This window comes from Apus apus, chromosome 25 (assembly GCF_020740795.1).
Source record: "Apus apus isolate bApuApu2 chromosome 25, bApuApu2.pri.cur, whole genome shotgun sequence".
NCBI lineage: Eukaryota > Metazoa > Chordata > Aves > Apodiformes > Apodidae > Apus > Apus apus.
This window is the reverse complement of record NC_067306.1, coordinates 4,484,630-4,511,495: the sequence shown is the minus strand read 5'-3', so window position 1 is coordinate 4,511,495 and position 26,866 is coordinate 4,484,630. Positions and strand designations below refer to the sequence as shown.

The 26,866-nt window shown below is 51.0% G+C and overlaps 1 protein-coding gene across 2 annotated transcripts in view; it reads right to left on the bottom strand.

Moving 5' to 3' along the window:
* The window catches only part of LOC127394420 (acid-sensing ion channel 2-like), a 93,429-nt gene extending 66,839 nt beyond the window's left edge, over positions 1-26,590 (bottom strand). For both annotated transcript variants that reach the window (XM_051640387.1, XM_051640386.1), the window contains exon 1: positions 25,937-26,590. In XM_051640387.1, coding sequence (XP_051496347.1) covers positions 25,937-26,476 — 540 coding nt within the window. In that variant the 5' untranslated portion in view covers positions 26,477-26,590. The remainder of the gene's footprint in view (positions 1-25,936) is intronic.
* Positions 26,591-26,866: the final 276 nt, after the last annotated feature.

The window sequence follows — 26,866 nt, the reverse complement described above, 5'->3', positions numbered from 1 at the left end:
AAGCCCAATTACTACACAGGTTTCAAAAGGAGGTTTTCTGTGCATCTTTCTTCACACACTGTAAGGCCAGAGCCACTTTGCGAGCCGACCTGCAGATAAACCCAGCCAAATGTGATCCCAATTAAACGAGGCTCAAAAAGGGCTCATGCAAAGGACCTGCAGGCAGAGAGGGCTGTTTACCAGGGGGCTGCAGGCTTTTCATTACCTGCTCCCAGCAGGAAAGCCTAGGACTGGATCTGGACCAGGTTAATAAGGAGGATGGTGTGACGGGCACACGTGCTTTGCTCTTCGTCACCCCCAGCCAAGGGCACTGGCCATAAATTGGGTAACAAATTGGCTGATGAGAGGGAGGTGGGAGGTCACCCTGAGCAGACGTGGGTCAGTGAGGCCCTGTGAGCTGTTGGCTTTGCTTATTAACAACCAGGCTAAGTCTGTCGAGAGGAAATATTAATATCACCAGTGCTGCAGGTTGGCTTTGGGATGATTGAAAGCCACAAGACGAGCAGGCATGGATGGAAAGGGGGGGGGAAAAAAAAAGGTGACATTTTTTGCAGTAAGTCAAGAAAGATGCATTTGGAGGGGGGAGGAAATAAAAACACCACCAAAACACAGCAGGTGAAGAACAGCCTCCCCCACAAGTGGGTAGTGAGGGGAGGAGAGGACTGGGAGCACCTGGGGATACAGGATTTGGCTCCTGAGGATTGTAGCTGTCATGGCAAGATGGAGGAGAAAACCACTGGACACACATCAGGCCACCTCAGGCTGAAGGAAAGGACTAGTTTTCCTCCTATTTTCTCATTCTTCAAACAACCTGGACCCTACAGCCACCCAGGGTGTTTTGGAGCCAACACCCCAATGTCCCCTGGGGTCTCCAGAGGCAGCAATAAAGTCCCTGGAGGAGTTCAGGGCTGCAGGAGGGTCTGAGGCAGCTGGATGACAGAATCACAGAATGGAAGGGACCTTTAAAGGTCACCTAGTCCAGCCCTCTGAATCTGAGAGCAAAGAGGGAGCTGTCACACGGCAGCTGAAAGTAGGTCTGAGCCCCACCAGGGCTCACTCCTTGCCTTCACAGGCACCCAGCACTCACCCACCTCCCCAAGGCTTCCAGGTACCCAACATCACCTCAGACAATCAGGTTTCAATATTAAAATCTTTTTGTCATTATCAGGTGTAAGGAGCTGATGGCACACACAGCGACACAAACAGAGCCCAGCAGGACAGACCTCTGCTCTGGAGCTTCCTGGCAGGATCATCTCCCATCTGAAACAGCTTATTCAGTGCCTTTCTTAACAAATATATGCTGGTGCTTTGTGCTGGCAGGCTGCTCACATGGCTCTGCAAGGGGCTTGCTCATTTCAGAGACCATATCTACCTTGTACATCGTGCATTTTATTCCAAAGACACTGATCCTGCCAGTGACATTTCTGGACAAACCACAGCTCTGGTAACAGGCCAGTGAAACCCCCGTGACTGATGCTCTTCCCTTTGCCTTCCAAGCTGAGCACGAAATCCTGGTACAGCTAAAGGTAAATAACACACTTTGATGGGTTTTGTGGGCAAACAAACAAATCATCTGATGGCTTCTATTCCTGGGTGTCTGCTTTGCTCCTCGCACCGAGAGCAGAGCTCCAGCAGCACCCTCATTCATCAACTTTTAATTGAAAGCAGACAAAAAACCCTGGCTCCTAAGGAGGGGGTGAGGGAGCCTGGCAGGGATGCACACTGCTGACCACCCCCTGGGAACTGGAAGGGTGGATTTCAGTTGAAGAAGGAAGCAGAATGCCCTGTCAGCTCTATATTAGAACTTGGCTGCTGCCAAAGCTGAGGAGTTAATCACAGATTCCCTCAGGGTTTGTCTCACAAAGGATTCACCTTCATAGCATGAACACTTTGGGCTTTGGTGGCCATTTCAATTCAACAAGAAAGCATCATGGAGGGACCAAAGGCAGCAAGCCAGGCAGATAACCAAATATACCTACAATATTTTCAAGGCCATGCAACAAATAGATACAGAGAGCAGGTTTGCCTGCAGCTCCAAAAAACCTACTTATTGCCTGAGGCTGAGTCTGTCTGTGCCAACACAGAGCCCCTTTGCCCCAGAAGGTTTCTTCTCCAGACCCTTTACAGCTCAGCAAAGCCATTCCAGGCAGGAAGGTGACTTCAAGTGTGTTGGCTGTAAATGCTGGGGGTGTTTTGGAGGGAGCCAGGTCTGCCCCCCATGCCATCCAGGACTGCATCTCCCTTCTGTAGAGCATTATGGTAATTCCTGCAGCAAACCCTCCTTTAACTCAGGCAAGCACAAGCAACTCAAATTCCCCCTTTTTCATTGTAGTAACATCTCTGGTTTTGATGAGTCTCCCACACTTTGAAGCAGAGTCCCATTTTCTGCCATGACCCCCTTTTCTTTTTTATTCTGAAAAATGAGGGTGAAAAATAGAAATCAAAGTGAGCTGCAGAAGAAGGAGAAAGAGCATCCCAGCATGGACTTCAACCCCTTCCCAAAACTTGCTGCTGTACACATTTTAAAGCAGTCCAGACAGACATATAAAGACATGTTTATCAAGGTTAATTAATTAAAAAGCATAAGGATTCACAGAATTGTTGGATGGTTTGGGTTAGATTGGACCTTAAAGATCATCTGGATCCAAACCCCTGCATGGGCAGGGACACCTCCCACCAGCCCAGGCTGCTCCAAGCCCCATCCAACCTGCCCTTCAACACTGCCAGGGATGGGGCAGCCACAGCTTCCCTGGGCAACCTGGGCCAGGCTCTCACCACCCTCACAGCAAAGAATTTCCTCCTCATGTCCAACCTCAATCTCCCTCTTCCAGTTTTCATCCATTCCCCTTGTCCTGAAGGCCCAAGCACCAGCATGAAACACTTGTACAGTCTTTGGGGGTATCAGAGCCTGCATTTCCCAGGCAAGTTGATGCTGGGATTATAAAACGAAGCCTTGAATGTTCTCTCCATTGCCCAAAGCACTGAAGAATGTCATTTTTGTTTAGGGCTGCCATTAACGTTCTGTCTTCTGACCAGCACTTTGCAGCTTTAACTGTAACTTAATTATCACTGGTAGGAACATGAAGCTGATATTAAAAAGGCTAACAAATCATTATTAGCTATTGTGAAATCCAGCCCAATCACCTCATTCAAGAAGTACCACCTGAAAATTACTGCTAAATATATATAGATATATTTCTTATTTAGTATATTATTTCATGTAGGAAGGTGAAGAAAGCCTTGTTGGTGACCACAGCTAGGGAGGCTGGATGGGGAACCTGTGATTAATTGAACCGTTGAGCCACGTCCGTGCTTTGGTTGTCTCTTCTAAGTGCTTATGATTACATGATACACAAGGAAATGGAAATTAATAAGTCTAAGCTAACCCACACAAACACTCTGGAAAGGATGTGCTGCAGCACAGCCTGTCTGCTGTGACAAAGCCCCTCAAATAGAATGTTTTCTTCCTGTTGTTCAACACGATTAAGTGGGAAATGACCCTCCCAGCAAACGCAGCTCAACGCGCCGACACCGGCGCGTGCTGCTCGCTGTGCCCTGACCCAGCACCCAGCACCTCCACCCCCTCAAAGAGCAAACCAGCTCCTGTGGGAGGTTATTGTAGCTGAGCACAGCCAGAAACCTGCAGCAGGATTCCCAAAATCCCATTTCAGATCGTGCCCTGGATGGGGCCCAGCCCTTTACTGCTCCGATGGAGACCACGTCCACGACATCCACGTCACTAGACCCTCAAATGCCACCAAAAGACACAACAAGCCTGTGTTCCCCTCCTCACCTGTGCCCCCATGAGGTTTCTCCCTGCAGCCCCATCACTCCCCTGCCATGCCCAGACCCTCTCACCAGCCTCACACTCCACATCTCGTTGCCCCACTGATGCCAATAACACAGTCTATGACTAAAAAACTCCTCCCTGTGCTCACATGGTGATTTTTCTCTGCTTCAATCTTTCCCCCAATTATTTATTTATTTGTTTGATATTTTTCCCCCCCTACAAATGCACAACTCCCTCCACTTTCATCCTGAGGGATTTTCAGCCCTCTTCTCCTGGGCTTAATGCACCAGCCCAAAAGCCAAGTGCTCCATCACTCTTGTTCCAGGCACCGAGAGCAACCCACCATCCCTACCGCAGCACCCAAAACTGGAAAGGACTTTCCAGAAGAGCCAGAAATGACAGAAATTAATTTGCCTCTAATAATTCACACTTTTTATTCTCTACAGCAATTTACAGCCTCCTCAGGCACCCACCTGGAGAGTTTAAATTAACTCACTAAACAGGCAGAAAAGAAAGGCGATGAAAAACATTCGTCCCTTCCAAGAGGCAGCTCAGACCTTCTGAACCAAAGCACAATGGCAGGTGAGGGAGAGGAAACCAGGAATTGCTCAATGAAGAGAAAAAAACCCAAACAACTGGAGGAATTTCTTCCTTTATCCCTGTAGCTCATCCCTACACAGCAGGTTGGGCTGCAACTGCCTGTGATGGCCACGACTTTATATTAGAGATCTTCAGGCATCTCTGAGGACTGATCAAGACTGGAGGGTTGTTACAATTATTTCCACTTTAATAGTGGCCAAAATAATTTCGGGGCAGCATGAGAAGCCCTTTCAGGAGCTGGGGTGTCAGAGACACCCTTCTGTCCACAGATAGTTCATCCAAAACCAGCCTGTAACCAAACCACAGCTCGTGGACACGTCAGTACTGGCACCACCCAGACTCACCAGCAGGTTTTCCTCACCCATTAAAAAAGATGTATTTTTTTCCCATCTCAAATATTTCTCTCCGAAAAATCTATCTATTTTGTCATATAATAAATAGTAAAGTTTGGATATTCTCTAGCCTTTGGTCCTTCCAGCCTGACTACTCACCCCCACCACTCCTACACTGAGCGTGCAAGTACTCAGCCCCACGCTGCAGATGCTGGGAGCTTAAAATCTTGAAAAACCCCTCCAATCTCAACTGCAACCAACCAGCTGCTTTGAGTGACCTCCAGGCAACGACCTTCTGACCTGTCCCCAGCACGTGCCTGCAAATCCCACTCCTAGGAGCTGGGTTTCACCACAGAGAAGGGTCCCGATGGCTCCGTGCTGCGTACCGACCAGCCCGTGGCATTGAGGAGATGCAGTCATCTTCTGCCACTTCATTAATGACATTATTAATTACAGCCCCAGGGCTCCCACAGAGCTGCTCAGCAAAACAAACTGCTTTAAACCTGCTGCAATGCCCGGGCAGCTGCCAGCTCTTAGCTCAGACCCACAGATGGTACCAGGGCATGTGCCGACCTGCAGGTTGGTGGCATCAGATGGGGAGAACTGAAGAGTTACCTCCAGCTGGGAGAAATCTGAGTGAGGTCTAAGGGTGAATCTTTTCCATTTATGATCTCAGCCTTCCTGTCAGGCAGGACTGAGCCACCAGCTCCTTGCTGTGATGCTCCATTTTCCTGGTGGCTTAGCAGGGGCTGGGAGCTGGCAGCACGGCCGAGGGCTGCCCGGGCAGAGCTGGCAGGGAAGCCTGTGATAAAGCAGCTGGTCAGTTCAGTGCTTCTGTGACTCAGAAATGCACTCACTGCTGTGCTTTTTAATCAGCCAAATCAACTGCCCCGAGGCCTTTAAGTACATGGCAGGAGGAAATGAGAAATTGTGCTGTGGGTGGCAGGAGGGGTGGGCAGCGACAGGCAGCGATTCTTCAGCTGTCCCTTCCCCACATCCTCAGGCTGCTCCTTCAACCAGCCCCTTTCTGCCCCTCTGCCCAGTGCTGCCTGCTCCATCCCTCCCCCCAGGGGACCCCCAGGAGAGCAGCTTGCAGAGAGGTTTGTCAATGCCATCAGTTCACACAGAGGTAGGTGAAAGAAAGACACCTGCAACCCATCAGCAAGGGCAAGGACAGGTTTCATTCAGAGACTTGAAGAAGCACTTCAACTTCACAGAATGGTTTGGGTTGGAAAGGACCTTTAAAGGTCATCCAGTTCCAACTGCATGGGCAGGGACACCTCCCACCAGCCCAGGCTGCTCCAAGCCCCATCCAACCTGCCCTTCAACACTGCCAGGGATGGGGCAGCCACAGCTTCCCTGGGCAACCTGGGCCAGGCTCTCCCCACCCTCACAGCAAAGAATTTCCTCCTCATGTCCAACCTCAGTCTCCCCTTCTCTAGTTTAAATCCATTCCCCCTTGTCCTCTCCATACAAGCACTTGTCCCAAGCCCCTCCCCAGCCTTCCTGGAGCCCCTTCAGGCACTGGAAGCTGCTCTAAGGTCTCCCTGGAGCCTTCTCTTCTCCAGGCTGAACACCCCAACTCTCCCAGCCTGGCTCCAGAGCAGAGCTGCTCCAGCCCTCCCATCATCCAGGAACTTCATGTCCTTTTTATACTGAGGGCTCCAGAACTGGACACAGTGCTCCAGGTGGGGTCTCACGAGAGCTGAATGAAGGAGGAGAATCACTTCCCTCACCTCTCTCCTGCTGCCCACACCACCACCTGCCCTCACCAAGGCATAAAACAACCACCCAGGTGAGCTCTTCATCAAAACCTCCCTTCCACATCTATTACTCTGGTCATAAAAAAAAAAAAAAGAAGCACCATTACATCTGGGGTTTATCACAAACACACACAAAATAGGTCAAGAGAAAACGTGCCTGCACAGCACAAACAGGGAGTGGGAGTTGCAAGGGCTGCAGTAAAATTCAACCCGTTGTAGGTCACTGTCTTGCACCCTCACTCTGCAAAAGCTGAAATAATGTCACTATTTATAAAGGGCCTTTTAAAAATAGATACGTCACTGCTCTTTGCTAGGAAATTACCTGATTTTTTTTCCTCAAATACATGTAAGAAGGAAGGGTTTGAAGTGATGCATTATACATGGCAAGATTCATTTTTTATTACTCTTCTGGCTGCTACGTCGTCGTGGAGTAATGAAGGGAGAGAGCAACATCCCCTGGGGGAGTGGGCTGCTGGCCTCCCACAGCTTGGGGTCCTCCCACAGCCCCCTGGGGCTACAGAAAGAGATGGAGCCACTGGTCCCCAGCAGGAGGCACAGCCCCTGTGCTGGTGTCACAGCCTGACACGTCACCACCTGACACAGGCACCGGCTGCCAAGTTTCCACAATGACTTTGTGTCCTTCTGCCACTGCTCCCTGCCTCTGCTCACAGCAGATGCCAGAGCCAAACTGGGATCCGTCCACATCCAGCCCAGCCTAAGTGCAACTAAGATGATCAGGAGACTGGAGCATCTCTCTTACAAGGAAAGGTTGAGAGAAACGTGACTGTTCAATCTGGAGAGGAGACCTCATCAGTGTCTGTAAATGTCTCCAGGGGGTGGCAGGAGGATGGGCCAGACTCTTCCCAGTGGTGCCCAGTGACAGGACAAGGGGCAATGGGCACAAACTGAAGCACAGGAAGTTCCATCTAAACATGAGGAGAAACTTCTTTGCTGTGAGGGTGACAAAGCACTTGGGACAGGCTGCCCAGAGAGGTGGTGGAGTCTCCATCCCTGGAGACATTTCAAACCAGTCTGGACACCATCCTGTGTGATCTGCTGTAGGTGAAGAGGGCTGCACTAGATGATCTCTAGAGCTCACTGCTAACTCCAGCAATTCTGTGATTGTCTAAGCACCCCCTGATGGTGCCATCACTGCCCCTTCCACCCTGCCTGACCACATTGAGGGTTTGCTGAAGCTGTGCAAGCGGAGCCTTGAGGCACCGATTCGGGGCTGGGGCGCTTGGCTTGGGTCACACGAGGTGACACGTGGGAGGAGTTGTGTGAGCTTTGTGCTAACAGGGAAACAGCAGCCAAACTTACTGCAGCTGGGGATAAGACAGAAAAGGTGTGATGGGTGGTTTGGCTGCTTCTCAGCTACATCCCCACGGTTGTGGAAGGAGCAGTGGGGTGAGATTCTACCCAGCCAGGTTATAACTCCACAGACAGAGCCAAAGAGTAAATACACAAACCAGAGGAACAGTCTAAGGGATTGAAGGGAGTGAGTGTGTAGAGCAGACGAGTAAGCAGATAAAATTACATGTTTAAGTGAAGAGCCTGGAGCTGTTTTCCCAGAGATGTTATTTTCTGCTCACATTAGTCACCGGGTACCAAGAGGGCAGCAACAGCAACTGGGTTTTCTGCTGCGAGTCTTTGCCTGGGTTGTAGCAGCCCAAAGAAACCCCTCACATCTTGTCTGGGCCAAGCACACGTTCCTGGACTGAGAACAGCTCTGCAGCTGCAAACAGGGAAGCCAGCAACCTTGCTTTTCCTTAACCAAGGGCTTTTTGGCTAAAAGACCAGAAGTTCTCATCAGCCCTTCACATCCCCCTGCACCCATGAACACACTCCCAGCACCTGTGCTCCTCAGCATTAACCCTCCCAACTTCCAAGGGCAAATCACAAAGAGCCCAGCCCCCGGGCAGACACTTTGCTTAGGTCCAAACACACAACTTGGGTAACATGTGTCACAGGCAGATCTCAGGGGGATCCTTTATTTATTCCTCCTTTGCGTGCCAGCTTGGCTGTCAATACAAGCCTTCAGCTTCATGTCATGCTCGTGAACTTCCCATGTCCAACAGCCAAGTGAGCCAGGAAGAAAATGGCAATTCCTTGCTACAAACAGTGATGATGGCAACGGGACTGGCCACACACATGGGTGGCATTTGCCAAACCTCAGTGGGCTCTGCCAGTCCCCTCCACATCTGCAGTAACCTCATTAAGTTTAAATGAAAGCAGCTTGCAAAAATAAGCTTCATTTATTCCTTGATTTGTTCTTTCCTCAGGACATCCCCTAAAGCCAACTTTTTATTATTATTTCTTTCCTCTCCACTTGTGAGCCTGCCCAAGGATTCATTTGCTCAAAGTACTTGAGTCATTATGGTTTGGTGACTTTTGGAAAGGAAGATGAATGAAACACCAAGGATGAGAGAGCAACAGAAACTCCATGCAAAAGCAACAGTTCCATTTCCATCTCCCTGTTCTTTTTTTTAATAAAGGGACCCTTTTTAGAAAGGCTCCTGGAGCAGAACAGCTCAGCTTTGAAACCTGCAGTTCAGACCAGGGGAGGACACCAAATGGAACCAGCAGATCTGCTCCACATGGGATTGTTTTCCCCTGCCAGGCCTCAGAAATGAGAGTTTTTGTGCCTGGTCCTGCCCAGACACATGCAGGGGGGACAAATCCCACCAGGAATGGTTGGCAGGACTATGAGCAACCCCCCTCAACAATATCAGTTTCAACACTTTGATCACCAAGCCTCACAGACAGACATCCCTCAAGGTATCCTCGGAAACACCCAAGTCCAAGGTTTATCCAAGTCCTGGCCCTGCAGCTCTGGTTTATTAATCCAGCAAGAAAATATGGGCCAGGAACCCACAGCTCTGGGATGTCACCTGGAGCCAGCACCCAAGTGCAAGGAAAAGCTCAACAATTCCTCCCTGTACACCTCCAAAAATATAAATAAAAACACACAGAAAGCAAGTTGGAAAACCAGATGCCCAAACTTCAACATCCAAGGCCTTCAATGTGTCTGTAATTCTGAGGCTCAGACCCAGTCCTGGATTCATTTCCACCCAGTAAGGCTGCAAAAACCCGGGCTCTGAACAACTGGGACAAACACTGTGCTGGAAAAACCTTCCCATTCCCCTGGAAAGCATCCTCCTCCCTGCCAGGCACCTGAAGTCCCTGCACATCCCCTTCTCCCCAAGGTGTCCTGTGCCACCCACGTTTCCTTACAGATGTGGGGAGAAAAAGACTTGAAGGAGACTTAAGTTCTCTGCTGAACACCCCAGCCTGCCTATGGGGAGAGAAGGGAAAAATTCCAGGCTAGAGTTCTTAAAAAAATAAACAATCCCCAAATAATAGACACCTCCAAATTACATCTAAACATGATCATCCCAAACTCAGCCCAACTATTCAGACAAGGAAACAGTCACTTGCACTGATGCATCTTGCCCATCAGTCTTGAAACTAATTATTCCAGCCCCTCTCCAGCCAGTCCCCATTAAACCCCAACTCTTTTAGACCTGGAGCTCATGGCATCACTGCTCCACACCCCAGCAGCCTGTTCCACTAGCAACTAATTGCTAACAAGCTCATTACAAGATGAAAGCAGCAGGAGTGTAATGCTGGAATCTTTTTTTTTTCCTGCCTGTCTGCAAAGTGAACAGCTGGCCAGCAAACCTAGAGGACTCATCTAATTAAAAAGGAACACAAAATACCTACATCAATGGCAAAACCAAAAAAAAAAACAAACAAACAAACCCCCAAACCAACACCCTTTCACTCAGGCAGAAATGTTCCCCCCCCAAAGTTCATCAGGATGTTGTGGATTCGGAGCCCATTCCCGCCTGTCGCACTCACAGGGAGACTGAAGATTCATGAGCTGAGCCCAGCTGGGTGCTGGGAGGGAAAAAATATCATGTGAGAGGCAAAGCAGATGTTGGCAAGGTAACCTTGCTGTAGAACAAGGAGTCACAGGGGGGTGGGGGAAGGCTGCTGTGCTTTGGAGCCACGTTGTCCAGGCGAGGCTCCCACCAGAGCTAAACCAGGTTGGGCAGAACATTGGGGAGTTGCCTGATTTGCTCTGGTGGTTGGTATGTTGGTATTTCTTGGGTTTAAGCTGGAAGAGGGGGGATTGAGGTGAGACATGAGGAGGGAATTCTTCCCTGTGAGGGTGGTGAGAGCCTGGCCCAGGATGCCCAGGGAAGCTGTGGCTGCCCCATCCCTGGCAGTGTTGAAGGGCAGGTTGGATGGGGCTTGGAGCAGCCTGGGCTGGTGGGAGGTGTCCCTGTCCATGCAGGGGGTGGGACTGGATGGTCTTTAAGGTCCCTTCCAACCCAAACTATTCCATCATTCTATGATACTTGCTCGTTGCTGTTTGGTTCGCTCTGTGTCACACTGGACATCAGGGGTTCTGCCTACCCCAACCCCCCCTCTGCCATGGACAAGAGCAGAGAAGGAGGAGGGACACAGGGCAGCAGCCACCTGAGCACAGCCCGAGCCCTGAGCACAGGGTTAGGACATCAGAGCAGTCTGTCACCCACCTGCCCTGCAGCTTGTCACTTGCACCATTGTCCCCAGGGAGTGTGACTTTGAACCCCTGCTCAGATGCAGGGTGAGGTGGAGCCCAAGACCAGCTCCTCTATCTCAAGCCATAACAGAAGATCAGTGCAAAGACAACAGATAATTACGAGCAAATCTACAACTGATCACCCCAAGCCTGGGCTGAAGCCCTCATGCCAACACCTACAATCCCACCACCTGCTCCACCATGAAAGAGACTCTGAAGCTCTTGCTGATCCATCATTAAGGTTGACGAGCAGATAAAGTTTCACCTGCTTTATCACCTCACTTTGTTTTGCAAAGGTGATGAGTCTTCCCTCAAGGGCCTCAGTTCTGCAACGTTTGTTTAATCAGGATTTGTGAGGTTTGAGCTGGGTGTGTTGCTCAGCTTTTGAACCCAGTCCTCCAACTCCCAGCACCTCAGGGTCCATGCAACAAGACCAGCAAAACATCCTCCTCCAAGGCTTTCCCTGCTAGTGTCAGTGCAACACTAAACAAACAGCCCTAAACGAAGCACAACACTAAATAAAGTCATTTTTCAAGCAGTAAAGAGGCACTAATTCCTACACTGGGGGGACACCCAGAACTCCCAACCGACTTGCTCAAGAGGCAGAGCATAAACCAACCCACAGCTTATCCCAGCCTGCTGCTGATCCCCTCCCAAAGCAGCAACACATCCTCACGATGAGCTTTAGCCTGACAACACCCCAGCTTTTCTTCCACCCATTTCTCAGCTGCTGCTGCACCTCACGTTTCTGAGGGCAGGACGTAGGGGTTGGCAAGGCAGCTCTGCACACAAGGCAGCCAGGTTGCTACAGGCGACCGGATCCCCCGCTCCTGCTGGGAACCCCAAACCAGCAGCCAGGAGCCTGTTTTCTTGATGTCTAACATCAAAAGGGCATTGCCTTTCTCAGCCCAGAGGAGAGCAAGATGAGAAATGAGCAAGTGTCAGACTAATGCTAACAAGCACTGATGTCTCAGAACTACTTTGAAAACAAACAGGTTGCCAGATATTAAGTATTTTGTCTGGGATTTTCTCGCTCCTCTTTAGTTGCTGGGAAACCACCTCTCTCTCTCTCGAGGCATCTCAGACCCTTTTTGCACTTGTTCCCTGACAGGAGTCAGAATTCTCAGTGTGAGTCCATCCAGCAGCAGCAGGGAGGTGAGGAGGGGAGATCAGAGGTGAAGACCCAACCACTGGGCTCTCAGCACTGGGCTTTTGAAGACCAAAAAGTCAGCAGTCCCCTCTAATAACCTTCTCTTAACACTGCAGAAGGGCTCACCAGGTTGGCACTGATGCTTTGCTCTTCCCTTCATCTCCACTGGAGACCATCTTTAATAGGACAGGCAGCAAACAGAGGCCAAGGCAGCAAAAATGCTTCTAAAAAGCAGAGAGGAACCAAAACAAAATGCAGTGTTTTCCAGGGAAAGCTGCTCGGGCTCACATGCCTGGCTGCTAGGAGATCACACCATCTTGGTGCTGCTCGAGCAGGCTGGTTTCTCCAGAGTCACCTGCTGAGGTGTCTAATTATTTTTTTCCTCATTTACTCTTTTAACCCCTCTGGTAGCTCCAGCCACACTCCTGGAGAGCATCCTCATGCAGCCCTCCCTGCAGATCATCCCTCGTGGCCACGTTGCAGCCAGGCTTGCTGTTCTAATGTGTTTAAACACATTTAAGAGAAAGAACAGCCATTCCAGCACTTTTATTTCACCTCTTTAAAACTCCTTCCAATAAATGAGGCATTTAAACATTTTGGGTTAGTAGGCCACAAAACCCTCCGAGCATGACAATGACCATACAGATTAAAACCCCTTAAGCTCCTTTTCTCTGCCCAGAGTCACCAGCATGTTTGCTCCCATGCTTTATTTCTCTTCTTCTTCCCCTTTTATACCCTTTTTCCCAAATCCATCCTCCTCACACATCACCCTGGGAGGTTCAGCTCAAGTTTGACATCTCCACCAGCCACAGGAGGGGAGCATGGCCTGGATGACTCTTGTAGGTCCCTTCCAATTAAACTATTCTGTTCTACCATCTCCAAGCAGCCAACAGGGCCATCAATTCCAACCTTCTTCCACTCAGGGAGGACAACTACTGAATCAAACACTTCCATTAACCCTACCCAACTGGTGGCTCCACACCCAGCTCCAGGAACCCCTATAAATACCCCCCTATATAGATATAAATCCTACCATGTGGATTGTGGCAGGAACCACTGATGTCAGGCTGTGGTTTTAAGGATGAGAGGGAGAAAGGGAAAAAAAGACAAGAGGAGACAGTGGAAAAGGATGAGGTTCATGAGAGCTCAGCCAAAATGGAATGGCCATTGTAGAGACACAGACAAGAAGGAGCCCAGGCCCCTCTTAGAGGTCAGAGAGCACCTCAGCTCCCCTTATCCAAGCGTGTATTTCAGGATGATAGACATTCTGTAAGGACCTCTCTGTTTTTTTCCTTGTGACACAAAGTTTAACTTCCTCTTTGAAGCCAAGGGTTGTTTTCCATTTCCCTTACACATCCATTAACAGTTATGACTATGTAGGGTGCTGGAAAGGAAAATCCTCCCCCTTTCCCAACTCATCTCTCCGTCGCTTGCTCCGGGAGCAGCGTGGGGGACTCGGGTCCATCCCACCAGCACCTTCCCTGAGAGGCAACCACCACCCAAGACAGGATGATGACCCAACAAGGAAGATCCCCCAAACAGCAGCACCCACCATGCTAATAAAAGGGAGGCTGCTGACTCAGCCAGGCTACCAAGTGCCAAGAGCAGTCAGAGCATCACACGCTATTTTTAATGTCTGGGTAGCACAAATCCCACCGCCCACCCACTGCAAACTCACAGCTCTTCCCCAGCACTTGGCATCTTTCTGCCTGCCTTGCCCGCCCATCTGCAAACCTCTCCAGATGTTCCCAGCACCAGCAGAGCTGATCAGACAACACAGGAGTAGCATCTGTCCTGTCTCTCTCCTCGCTCTGCTTGCCTGGCAATAAAACCACCACAAGGCCTCTGCTCTCCAGCACCATGAAAAGATATGATCTTAGAGTTAGGAAGATCATGCTTTTAATGCCTGAAAATTGCACTTCAGTTCTTTAATGAGAGCAACAAACAGAAACCATGACACTGCAACAGGCTCCTGCAACCACAGACCCACCCCTGTACAACATGGGGCCATTATCTCATCAAAAGGTTGGGGCCTTTGGTGTCCCCAGTTCCAGTAGAGAGAGGGAAGAGGGGATGTGAAAGCAGAGAGGGCAGGAGGGACTGAGGATTAACACTTCCAAACACATCTGGAGACTGATAAACCTCGACGGAGGGCAAGGGTGAGGGAAATCAGAGCTCTGTTCAACCCAGGGACAGAGGAGAGGAGGCAAAGTTCAGGATGACAAGAAGCAAATGCACTTTTCAGAAGTAAACTATCAGCCAGCTTTGCATGCAGCCTTGGCTGGTCGTTAACCTGAAAGACATTGGTGGATGCATGAGAGCAAGTGTCAATAACTGCTAAAAAAGCACATGGCACAGAATCCAGCCCCAGCCCTGGGTGCAATAAGTCATCCAAGACTTGTAGGAGGTTTCGACAGAGTATTTGGGTGCAGAGATTATTAGAAACAGAATGATTGATGTGCTCACAGTGCAGGCTGATGTTCTGGTGGGTTAGGTAGATCATGTAGCTTCAAACCCCCTGCATGGGCAGGGACACCTCCCACAAGCCCAGGCTGCTCCAAGCCCCATCCAACCTGCCCTTCAACACTGCCAGGGATGGGGCAGCCACAGCTTCCCTGGGCAACCTGGGCCAGGCTCTCACCACCCTCACAGGGAAGAATTTCCTCCTCATGTCCAACCTCAATCTCCCTCTTCCAGTTTTCATCCATCCCCCTCATCCAATCCCTCCCTGCCCTTGTCCCAAGTCCTTCCCCAGCTTTCTTGTGGGCAGGAAGAGAAAAAACAGCCTCTTTTTCTGAGTACTGTAAATATCAGCCCCAAGTCCCTCCCTCTGTCTCATCCAACATATGCTTCATTATTCCATATGAAACAAACAGCTTCCCCAATACCCATTCAAAACCAAGGGGCACAAACCACCTACAATCCACAGAAAACATCTCCTTGGCACTTCCACCCTCATGGAGAGAAGCCAAAGACTCCTGGTTGGAATTACAAGACTTCAAGGAGCACAAGCCCAGGCTGGAGCCCAAAGGACCCCTTGCACCAACTCCACAGGATTTTGGATGAACCCTGAAACATCCTCCCACAAGAAACACAGTTTAGGATCCACAGCCCCAGGCAGCAAGTCCTCCAAGAGACCACAAAAATCAAACACAAGCCCTGGGCAGCCTGACCACACTGCACTGGGAGATGTTTCCATCAAGCCCTAGAGCCAGAGGGAGATGCTACTCAGCTTCCCCATTTCCCATCTGCTTGCAAAAAAAGACCCTAAATCTCCAAAATCTAGGCTGGTTTTGAAGTGGTTTGTAGCCAAAGAAACACAACTCTAAGGTCCAGTTGAGAGAGCTGGGACTGTTCAGCCTGGAGAAGAGCAGGCTGAGGGGAGACCTGATCAATGCCTACAAGTATCTCAGGGTGGGTGCAAGGGGGATGGGGCCAGACTCTGCTCAGTAGTGCCCAGTGACAGGACAAGGGGCAATGGGCACAAACTGGAGCCCAGGAGGGTCAAGCTGAACATGAGGACAAACTTCTTTGCTGGGAGGGTGGCAGAGCCCTGGGACAGGCTGCCCATCCCAAACCCACCCGGATGATGTGCTCTGGGTGATCCTGCTTTAGGACCTCTCTAGAGGTCCCTTCCAACTCTGACAATTCTCTAAGCTGCTGCTATTTTGCTCAGACTTGGGTCCTTCCACAGGAGGGCTGAGAAGCATCGATGCATTCAGTTGAATAAAGCTCCAGGATGAAGTTGGTTATTTTCATCTGTAACACAAGTCAGGAGCCAATCAAGATTTACACGCCCACAATGAGACACTCACAATCATCACACAAATTCATTAAAAAAAAAAAAAAAGCCCAGAGTGCATTCCCTGTCACAGGTTTTCCTCCTTTCCAGCTGTTGAAGGATTTTAAAAGGCAAAAAAAGGGAAGGAAAAAAAAAACCACAACCCCACCAACCCCAACCCACCAAGGTTTCAGTCTTTTCCAATCATACGACACCACTTTTCCCCACACTGGCAACAGTAATTCCTGCTTGTGAATCACAGCTAATTGTATTATAATGGCCCATTCTTCTTGATTTAATACACCATATGAAAATCAGTATGTGAGCAAGTGTGGTCATAAGATTAGTAACAGCTCTAGTTCTTAATTTATGTTCACACTTTCTAATTGAAAAATGTAAAGCTCAAGGGTGTCGAGGAAGATGTTTTGCTGGAGTTTTATTCCTGAAGTAAATTACAAAATTGAGAGAGAGGGGAGTGGAACAATCAAAAACAAATTACAAATACCTGCTCCCACTGCATGAAATTACAGAACTCAGGGTTGTGGGGGGCTGAGGGGGAAACAATAAGAGAGAAAGAATTCCCAGAACTACCTAAGAGGGAAGTGAATCAGCTGCATCATCACAGGGGTTTGCAAAAACAAGTTTCCCTTTTTTTTTTCAGAAAAAGGGAAGAAGTGCAGAGAAGACCTGATTCCAAACCAGACCAAGATGCAGGGGTGGCTTTTGGTTGAGTTACAGAGCAGCAGGAAAAGGGGACTGGGAAAAGGGAAGGGAATTAGGGAAGGGTGAAGGAAGTGGTGAAAATTGCAAAGAAGGTGAGACAGAGCAGAAATGTAGGGGGAAAGAGAATTGAAATCAAGAGAAAGGGAGAGGAAAGAGGAAGAAATACCCCTGCTGCTAGACCCCAGCCCAGCCTGCCTAGGGGGCTGTTAAATCTTGCCTGGCCAGGGTGTCTTTTGAGTAAGATTTTTGTTCTTCAAGGATTTTTTATTTGTTAAAACATGGCCAAGCCACCACAGGCAGGATTTCCCCTTCAGGCTCCACGTGTACCCACAGTTGGGAATAAGGGCACAGCAGCACCACTGCCCCACAGCCAGCACCCACACTGGGCACCAGTGGTATTGGTGGTACCCACTGGTTGGGTGCTGAATGCAGGCTGGCTCAGGGAATGGAAAATGGGACCTTGGATGGCATCAAGATGCAAAACTTCTGCAGAAGGAACAGCAGGCTCAGCCCTACCTCGGGATAAAGGCATTTGCAGTAACATCCCACCGTCCCATCCCAGCACTTCCCTCTCAGGAGGTGGCAAATTCACAGCCAGGATGGAAAAAAACAAACCCAAAAGCTCATCCCAGCTGGGAAAAGTGACTGTAACTGGAGCCAGCCCAGGATGCTGCAAAGCTCTTACTGCTCCAGCCAGGAACGAGCTCCAGCAGTCCAGGGATTTCAGGATAAATGACATTATCCTGAACTACCCGAGAGAGCAGAGGGCAAACCCCAGCAGCCTCTGGGGAGTAACAGGCTCCCCACAAGCATTTTCATTAACCAAACTCTCAGCAGCATCTCACAAGAGCTCGGGAGCAGCAGGGAGCCCAAGCCTGACTTATTCCCATCCTGCAGAAAACCTGGATTGTCTCCGTGTTTATTTCACCTCCTCACACCAGTCTCCTTGGGTACCTACAGAACAATACAAGATCCATTATTCTTTGCCTTCAATATGTATCAGTAGATGGTTGGTGGATCCTGAACCAATTTGCAAATATTAATTAAGCCTTAGCAGAATCCCTGAGTGCCAGGTAACTGTAATTATACCCCTAATTATATTAATTCTGCTGTAGGGCAGGAAGTAATTATTTGGAATCTATTCTATAACTAAAACAAACCTGTGTTGATGATTACATGTTTAGCATACCACTAACCAGTATTTCATTTCCTGAATGATGGCTTCAGCTTAAATGAAAAAAGAATGTAGAAAAAAATGCAAGAGGAAAAAAACCAAACACCACAAAGTCCTGATAAAAATCCCTCCTCTGTTTCTGCAGTCTGGTTCTCTTCTCCCAGCCACACTCATCTCCTCCTCTAGACAAACAGCATGTCTGTACATCCCTTGCACAAGCAAAGGGGCTTCAATCCAGGCACAGCACGGGACCAGAAACTGGGAGATGCTCAGAAGCTTCGTGGTGGTGACAGGAAAACCTCAGCCCAGCCACTCCCCCACTGGACAGAGTTGTTCCTTTCCTGCTTGAAATAACAGTCCCCATAGTTCCCACCCCAATTACTTGCCCAGATTTTGTTAACATCTGTCAGTGCACAAAGTTTAAATGCTTGCTTGCATCTGGACCAAGCAAAGGCTTCAGGAGAAGGTAGGAGCAGGTACCAGCTGGGCTGAGCCCAGCACTGCTCTTCCCAAATTCCATGGGCCAAGGGGTTGCAGTCCCATCTCCCCTTCCAGCCACACAATCCATACACATCCATTCTCCACCAGTCCAGCAAGGAACCCTAACACCAAGATCTGGCCCATTTCTGGCCAAAGCCTGAGGAAAAATGCCCCAAGAGAAGCTTTACCCACCAGAAAGACATTTGGTCTTCACAGACACCCTCCCCACCAAGCACCTGCAGGGCAGCACTGCCCTGAAACAAAGCCCAAGGGGCTGTAAAACCAGGAAATAGAAACAATCCTTTTTTGTTGGTTTTCCTAGAATTAGGAAGGCAGGGCAGATCTTCCTGAGCAGCCTCATCCTGCTCAGCCTGAAGAGGTCCTGGCGAGGGCCACATCTGTGTGGCAGCTTGAAAACTTTCCCTGTGGCCTTCCCAGTGGGATGGATTGATGGAGTGAGGAGATGCTTGAGCTGACCCAGCAGTGAGGCACATTCCTCAGATCAGTTTGATGCCAGATTTCAAACCCAATGGCATTTTACAAGTTAAAAACAAACAAACAGAAGCAGAAGTCAGAGACATTTTCCTGGACCAACAGATCATCCACAAGACAGTAAAAGGTTGTTCCCCACAGTCTGACCTCAATAACCTGTCTCCAGCAGATGAGCAATTAGGCAAGTTTCTATCCACCCTCACCCTTGAACCTTTCCAGTCCTTATTTCTCTGCTCCAGCCCAAACACACCCTCATTAGAGGCTACCTCCTCAAAGAGCCACATCCAGCTCTCACTGCCACCCTTGGCTTGGACAACCTACACAGCTGCCTCATAAATCAGTCCCCTGGTCATACCTCTTCTATCACCATTATCCTGCACACTCTCCTCAATTTGTCCATATTTTTTCTTTCAAGGAGACGTTCCAAAGATGGAGGGTGGAAAAATACAATTTTGCTGTCTTTTTTGCTGCATATTACCTTGTGTCTGGAAGGATTCTGGTTTGCACTGTGTGGAAAGGTACCAGTGGTGTCTCTATTTAAAATGTGCTTGAGTAAGAATTGGCTAAAAATGTTCCAACAGAAGAGTTTCCAAAAACATCTCCACTTTCCAATGGAAAAATCACTAAAGGGCTCTGCTTTGACTATATGGTGTACACTGAAGGAGAAGATGAAAGGTCATGATGACACCAAACCAAAATGCTCTCAGGGTTTTGCATCATGAAAAGCTCTAATATCGTACCTATTAAGGAAACAAACAAACCAACCAACCCAAACAAACACCAAAAGAAACCACACAAAAATAAAGCCAAATGAAGTCCTCCAGGAGATGGGAGATCTGAATTTCAACCAGACCTAATCCACCTCCTGGAAGCCAGAACTGGGAGGCAGGACCAGCCCTTTCCAAAACAAATCAAGCTCCTTCATCACACTGGGTGGCAAGAAGTGCAAAGGGCTTTAGCAGATGCTGAGGTGGGGAAAGATGAGCCCATCAAAGGGCTAATCCCAACCTCAAGGATCCATAAATAGTGCTGGAAACCACAATCCCTCTCTCTGCTCCCATTCCTTGTCCAGCCAAGCTCCCTGCACTGGTGGGTTCATGGTTTCAATTCCCTCCCAGTCCCTGGACTGTCCTGCTCCCAGCACTGCCCCCAGCTCCTCTCTCAGCCAACCTCCCTGCTCATCCCTCCACCCAAGTGTCCTGGCAAGCAGCCTTTACAACCTCAGCTGCAGCACCAGGGACACCTTTGCCTAGCGTTGCTCTGTCAAGGTGGTCTATCAGTTCCATGAGACAAGACAAACCAGCCTCTCTGCTGCAACAAAATAACCATAAAAAGGACTGAGATGCCCACATTCCAGCCACGTCCCATTTCAGACACCTAAATCAAGAAGATGTGATCATAACAAGCCCTGCAGAGCTGTTGGTTCTCACCAAGGGAGCTGGTTTTCCACAAGCATTAAGCTCCCAAATTAACTATGGTGAGAGGAGAAGCCCAGGTCCACAGATCACACCTGCTGCCCTGCTTGTCTTGCTCCATGGATTTACTTGGGATCTCTTCAACTCTCCAGAGCAAACCTGCTCTGGAAGGGCTGCTGTGGCACCAGCCAGGCAATGCTCCTTGCTCCTTATCCCTCTCCAGCAGCTTGATGCTCATCTCACAATCCAGCTGCCAAGCTCCAAGGCAGCTCACCTCAATTTTCATTCCCCAGTGCAGCCACATTCACCCCAACAACCAAGTCTGCAAGAAAACAAGGACATCTGACTCCAATACAGGAACCAATTGACCCAAACACACATTAAATCACCCCAAAACCCTCTTTGGAGCCAGCCCACCTTCCACAGTGAGCATCATCGTGGGCAGCACTTGTTACAGTTCAGATCTAATTCCTCCTTGGATTCTTTGACACTAAGTAACACTAAATTAGTAATATTCATTAATGCCACTGCAGGCTGGTGAGGAGAGGATGGACTTGGCACTGCTGATTTAATGAGTGAGACTGAATCCAACTGGCTCCACTCATAGTTCCCTTACATGGCAGTTGTACAAACCAGGAGCATATTTAAAGCTTCAGCCCCACAGCAGCGTAATTAAATGCAACCCACTTCCCTTCCAAAAGCAACAGCAACAAGCAAGCCAGATTTATGTTTGGAACTGGTGCTAAAAAAAAAAAGGAAAAGGAAATAATTAAAATAAAAATACAACAGAATAGGGGTCTGAAAAGGAATCGGGTAAAACCGTTTGTTTGTAGTAGAGGGAGCAAAATCCCCAAACAAACAAAACCACACACACACAGGCTGAAATGACTGAGTAATTAGTGCTGGTGGTGCTAAATTGGGTGCTTGCAGCTACTCTGAGCCCTGCCTGTCTGCAGTCACACAAACACGGATGGGAAACCAGGGCTGGAAATGTCTCCTTAACTCAGCCTGACAAGTGTCAGCCTCACACTGGACACAGGGGGAATATTTTTTAAGATCTTTGCTGAATGCAGGAATATTTTTTTAAGAATCCAGGATCCTGCAGCTGAGCAGCACCCAGGTCTCTGTGTGGCTGCTGCCCCATAAAGTCCTTGTTCTGGGAAGAAATAAAAATGTTTCAAAAGAAGGAAATGGTAAGCAAATAAAAAGACTAACAGGTATTGACTGCAGAGCTTTTGAAGCAGCCCCATGAATCCCCAGCCTTGTTTCCCCAAGGTGTGATTGGGGTGGGGATGGAAAGTGAGCCACCACCTCTGCAAAGCCCAGCTCGTCCCCTCACATCAGGCAGGTCAAGTTTTATTTGGGAAGTCATTAAATCAGGATGAGGTAATTAGTCCATAAATCCCCACCAGTGGGATGTATTAACTTCCTCAGGAAAAAAAAACAAAACACAACAAAATAAAAATAAACCAATAAGCCCAAGACAGGACAAGGAAGAGAAGAAGTATTTTGGAAACAGCTCAGTAGAATAAATCAACACCTGAATTTAAGTGAAGCAAAACAAAGCAATTGGTCTCTTAATCCTGATACTCAGTTACAGATAGATGGGGCCACTCCTGCCAGGCACAGCAAACATCATCTTTAATCATTAAACTCCCAGTTCTGACAGGTTTATGCTGGGAATTGGAAGAAGTTTCTGAACAGCACCAAGTGCTGAATAGTTGCTCCCCTTTGAGTCCAGGTGCTAAAGGTGCAAAACCATCACCTGGTGCAACAGCTGAGCTTCCAGCTGCAGCCTATGGAAATAAATAAACCCATATATATATGGACTGAGGGGTAACAGAATCCATCTCACCCACACACAACCATGCTTGTCCAGGGGGAAAACATGGCACACAGCTGACAAAAGCTGCCTTGCACAGGCAGGAGGATAATTCAAAACTCACACATAAGGTAAATGCCCAAATGTTAGTCCTGCAGCACTGAGGTCCACTCATCAGTGCCAACCCCCTGCACCTGCATGGATTGGGGAATGAAAAAAACAAAGCAATGCTACCTGCACATGGTGGGTTTGCTGTGATTATTCCCAAGCAGCCCTTCTACTATTTCGTGCTACAGAAGTGCCACCACAGAATCCCAGACTGGTTCGGATTGGAAGAGACCATAAAAATCATCTAGATCCAACCTCCTGCATGGGCAGGGACACCTCCCACCAGCCCAGGCTGCTCCAAGCCCCATCCAACCTGCCCTTCAACACTGCCAGGGATGGGGCAGCCACAGCTTCCCTGGGCAACCTGGGCCAGGCTCTCACCACCCTCACAGGGAAGAATTTCCTCCTCATGTCTCACCTCAATCTCCCTCTTCCAGTTTTCATCCATCCCCCTTGTCGTCTTGCTAGAAGTCCTTGAAAAACTCCCCTCCCCAGCTTTCCTGTAGACGATGATACAGCCTATACATCACACCCAAAGGGTACAAACAAAGCAAGGTGGAAAGGAGAGGCAACCCCTTGTCCAGGTGCACTAACAGAGAGGAAAAGAAAAAGAGACCAGCTCTCTCATCCAGAGCTTCCTCTTCTGCTTCAGATCTAAGGACTTGTTTGCTCAAAACCAGGTCTGGTTTGCTCGATTGGTTTTGATTTTGTTTTTATTTTTTTTACCCAATGAAAGATATGACCCTGTAAGCATTACCTCACTCTTGCCTTTTGAGACAGAAAATGGTCTTTCAGCCTCTGAGCAGGTACAAAATTGCAGAACACACTTTGCACTCTTGTCTCTCCAGTTTGCATTTGATCTTTTTCACCCACTTTGCTTCCAGCCTGGTTCAAACCGCACGATTTTCTTGCCCCTCTTTGGTGTTATTTCCTCCTAACTCAGGAGGAAAGCAGAAGATTCAAGGAGCACAGATCCAGAGGAATGCCTGGGGCTGCCCAAGTCTCAACCCTGGCAGCCAACCCCACACCCTGAGTTTGGTAGCTTGGAGCTCAGACCACATTCCCTGGGTGTGAGGTCCCCCCCAGAGAGCCCTGCAGAAACCAGCCAGATCCCAGAGAAGTTATTTCCAGCATCTCCCCAAGAAACATCTCTTTTTCACAGGTGGAAAAATCTCCTCAGCCTTTACTCAAGGACAATGCAGAGGTCACTCTCGGGTTTTGCTTTAGAACAGAGAAGGAAGGATGTGCTGAGAGGCAAGGGAGGTGGCACTAACCCCCCCACCCCTCTTCAGGCAGCAGCTCAGTGCAGGAAAGGCAGATCCAGTTGCTGCCCCTGGCACAGAGGGCTCCCATCTCCACCCTTTGGGATGGGAAGAAGGGGAAAAATTCCCCTGTATTTTTCCTATTTCCCCAGCTGAGCAATTCCACGAGTCTGACAGGAGAGATAAGGAATGCTTCCCTGTGCCCCTGGCCAGCTCCAGGCAAGCTGCAAGGCTCCCAGGGCTGACACCCTCCTGATCTCCCTCCCTCCCTCAAGAGGCAATTTTTCAGATCTGTGCAGGCTGGTGGGAAAAGCCCACATCCATCAGCCACCACCAGTGGTATAAAACAGCTGCTACAGAGAATTTAAGCAGCAGTTACACCAAACAGAGTTTGCTCTTAACTCCTGCGTGGCTCCCACAGCCCCCGTTGCCCGTGCCAAGCCGAAGCAGAGCTCCAGGCTTCCCATTCCTTGGGACAAGGGGAATCATGTTGCCTGGCTTGTCACAACTTGGTGCAAGAGTGCACTAAAACCCGCAGCCAGGTCTTGCTTGACAACTCGCAAACATCATCACATGCACAACCTGTGAAGTGGGAAACGCAGGCAGCTTTTCACTGCCCAGAGCCTGAACGCCTGGTTTTGCCTGTTACTCCCAAAATTCCTTATGCCACTCTACTGCTTTGCAAGACTCATCCTGCTAGGAAGGGCCTGTCTCAATATGATACTTTAAAAAAACCCTAAGAATAAGGTGTGCCATTTCTGCTCATCTTTGCAGCAGCATATGCTAACTCAACAGTCCTGGCTGGCTCACCTCACCCCGCAGGGCTTTTCTCTCCCCTCCCCTTCACAATTGAGCAGCGAGCCAGGCTGATGTGACAAATCCAAAGGGACAATTCCTTGGGATTTTAGGTATGCATCTCAGGCAGCACTTGGAGAACAGGGAATTCAACTCCTCTCCAGTGTGCGGAGCAGCAAGAGCTGAAACTAGTTATCTCTCCCTACAGACACCAGCACCACTACCAGCAGCAAGAGTACTTAATCAGACTACACCTCTCTCTCCTGGATGTCTGCAGAGATTAGGAGAGCAGAATATTCCAGCACAATCAACATCCAGCTGCTACTAATGAAGTAGGAAAGAGCCTTTCCAAAGAGTCCCACTTCAGTCCCCATTGAGAGCTCCTGCCCATCAGTGTCTCCTCTTGACCACACCGTGCAAAGGGTCCCCCAGGACTGTTTTTCCCAGCAGAGATGCCCCAGGTGGTTTGCAAAACAGTGCTCAAAGTTTAGGGGGTCGATCCCACGGCAGAGCCCACGGGCAAACTCCCTCGTGGTGCAGCAGCGCTGCCACCAAGGGGGGGGGGGGGGGGCCCGGGGGCCCTTGCAGGAGGCAAAGGCACAGCTGTAATGAGCAGAGCTCATCATTTGCAAACCAAATCACGCCGCACGCCAGGCAGCTGCGCGGGGCACAGCCCGGCCAGCCCATGGGGGGCTCGGGGGGCTGCAAAAGGAGCGGGCAGCAAACGGAGTGACCCCCGCTGGGCCCTGGCAGGGAGCCCCGGGGGACAGGGGGGAGCCCCCAGGGCGGGATGGGGAGGGATGGGGGAGCCCCGGGGGACAGGGGGGAGCCCCCGGGGGGGGACGGGGGGGGATGGGGGAGCCCCGGGGAACAGGGGGGAGCCCCCGGGGGGGGGACGGGGGGGGATGGGGGAGCCCCGGGGGACAGGGGGGAGCCCCCGGGGCGGGATGGGGAGGGATGGGGGAGCCCCGGGGGACAGGGGGGAGCCCCCGGGGGGGGACAGGGGGGGGGATGGGGGAGCCGCGGGGGACAGGGGGGAGCCCCCGGGGCGGGATGGGGGAGCCCCGGGGGACAGGGGGGAGCCCCCGGGGCGGGATGGGGGAGCCCCCGGGAACAGGGGGGAGCCCCCGGGGGGGAACGGGGGGGGATGGGGGAGCCCCCGGGGGACAGGGGGGAGCCTCAGCCTGCGTCTGCAGCCAGAGTTCACCCGAGGAAACTTCGCCTTCGCAGCTGGAGATGGAAAAAGTCGAGATGCAACTAGGCTAAGAGCAACAGGGGAAACGTGACAGAAGTAGCTGGGATGGCTGCAGCGGTTTTTGGTTTGGTTTTGTTGGGGTTTTGGGGTTTTTTTTAATAAAAATATAAAGGGCCAGCGAGCCCCTCGGCACCCGCTGCTGATGGCCGGAGTTACCCTTAAAACAGAAAGCACCAGCTCTGGTCCAGAGGAGAAATAAACACTCAGGGAAACGGCTTCAGGGGCAAAGAACTGCTGGGGGGCTTCTGGGAGGGGGCTGCAAGGAACACTCGGCAACTGCCAGGGCCGTTTGTGTCCCCCCCGGCCCCCCAGGCCGCTGCACCGCGGCCCCCGAGGGGTGTCACAACCGCCACCGTGGGAAAAACACGGCCCCGGGGCGGGGGGGTTGGGGTCCCGGGGGGCGAGGGGATGCGGGGCCACTCACCGCGGAGAAGTTGTGGGGCCCGCAGAGCTCGCCGCGGTACTTGCAGGAGAGCAGCATGTCCTCCAGCTGGTGGCCCAGGCGGTCCATGAAGTCGGCGCTGATGCCTTCGTAGTGGCGGGGGGGTAAAAAGAGGCGAAAATCGGCCAGTTTGGCGAACCAGCGGAGCCTGGCCTCGTCTCCCCGCAGCAGCTCGGTGAGCAGCGGGCGGGCGGTGCGGTTGGGCAGCAGCAGCCCCAGCCAGTGCCCCGCGTAGTACAGATCCCCCTTGGAGAGGCGGGGGAAGCGGAGCGGGTTGTTGTTGCAGAGGGTGACGGCGGGGAAAAGCAGCTGCCGGCTCCACTCGGTGCGCACCTGGGTGTGCGAGGGGAAGGAGAGCCAGTGCAGCAGGCGGTTGGAGGACCAGGAGAGCAGCAAACCCAGGGCGGTACAAAAAGCCAGAACCCACAGAGCCCGCCGCGGCCCCACCGCCCGCCCCGGGCACATGTACCGCAAACCGTGCAGCCGCGGGAGCAGCGGCGGGGCCCGGCGCCCCCGAGCCATGGGCGCTGCCCCCCCGATCAGCGCCCCGCCATGCCGGGCCCCGCCGGGACCCGCAGCGGCCCCGAGCGGTGCGGGGAGCGGCCGCGGGCAGCCCGCCGTGCCCGCACCGAGCTCTCCGCCGGGCAGCGGGTGCGGCAGAGCGGCATGCCGGGCCCCGCTGCTGCTGCTGCCTCTGCCGCCGCTGCCTCCCCCCCTCCCCGCACCCCGCGGGGGGCAGCGGGGCGGCCCTGCCCGTCAGCCGCCGGACGAGCCCCCCGCACCAACCCCCCGCACCGCTCACATGCTGCGGCGCCGCTACCGCCCCGCCTCGCCCCCCGCCCCGCACCGGGCACCGCCCGCCGGAGCAGGGGGCTCCCCCGCAGCCTCCCCTCCCTCCCCCCCCGGGCTTCT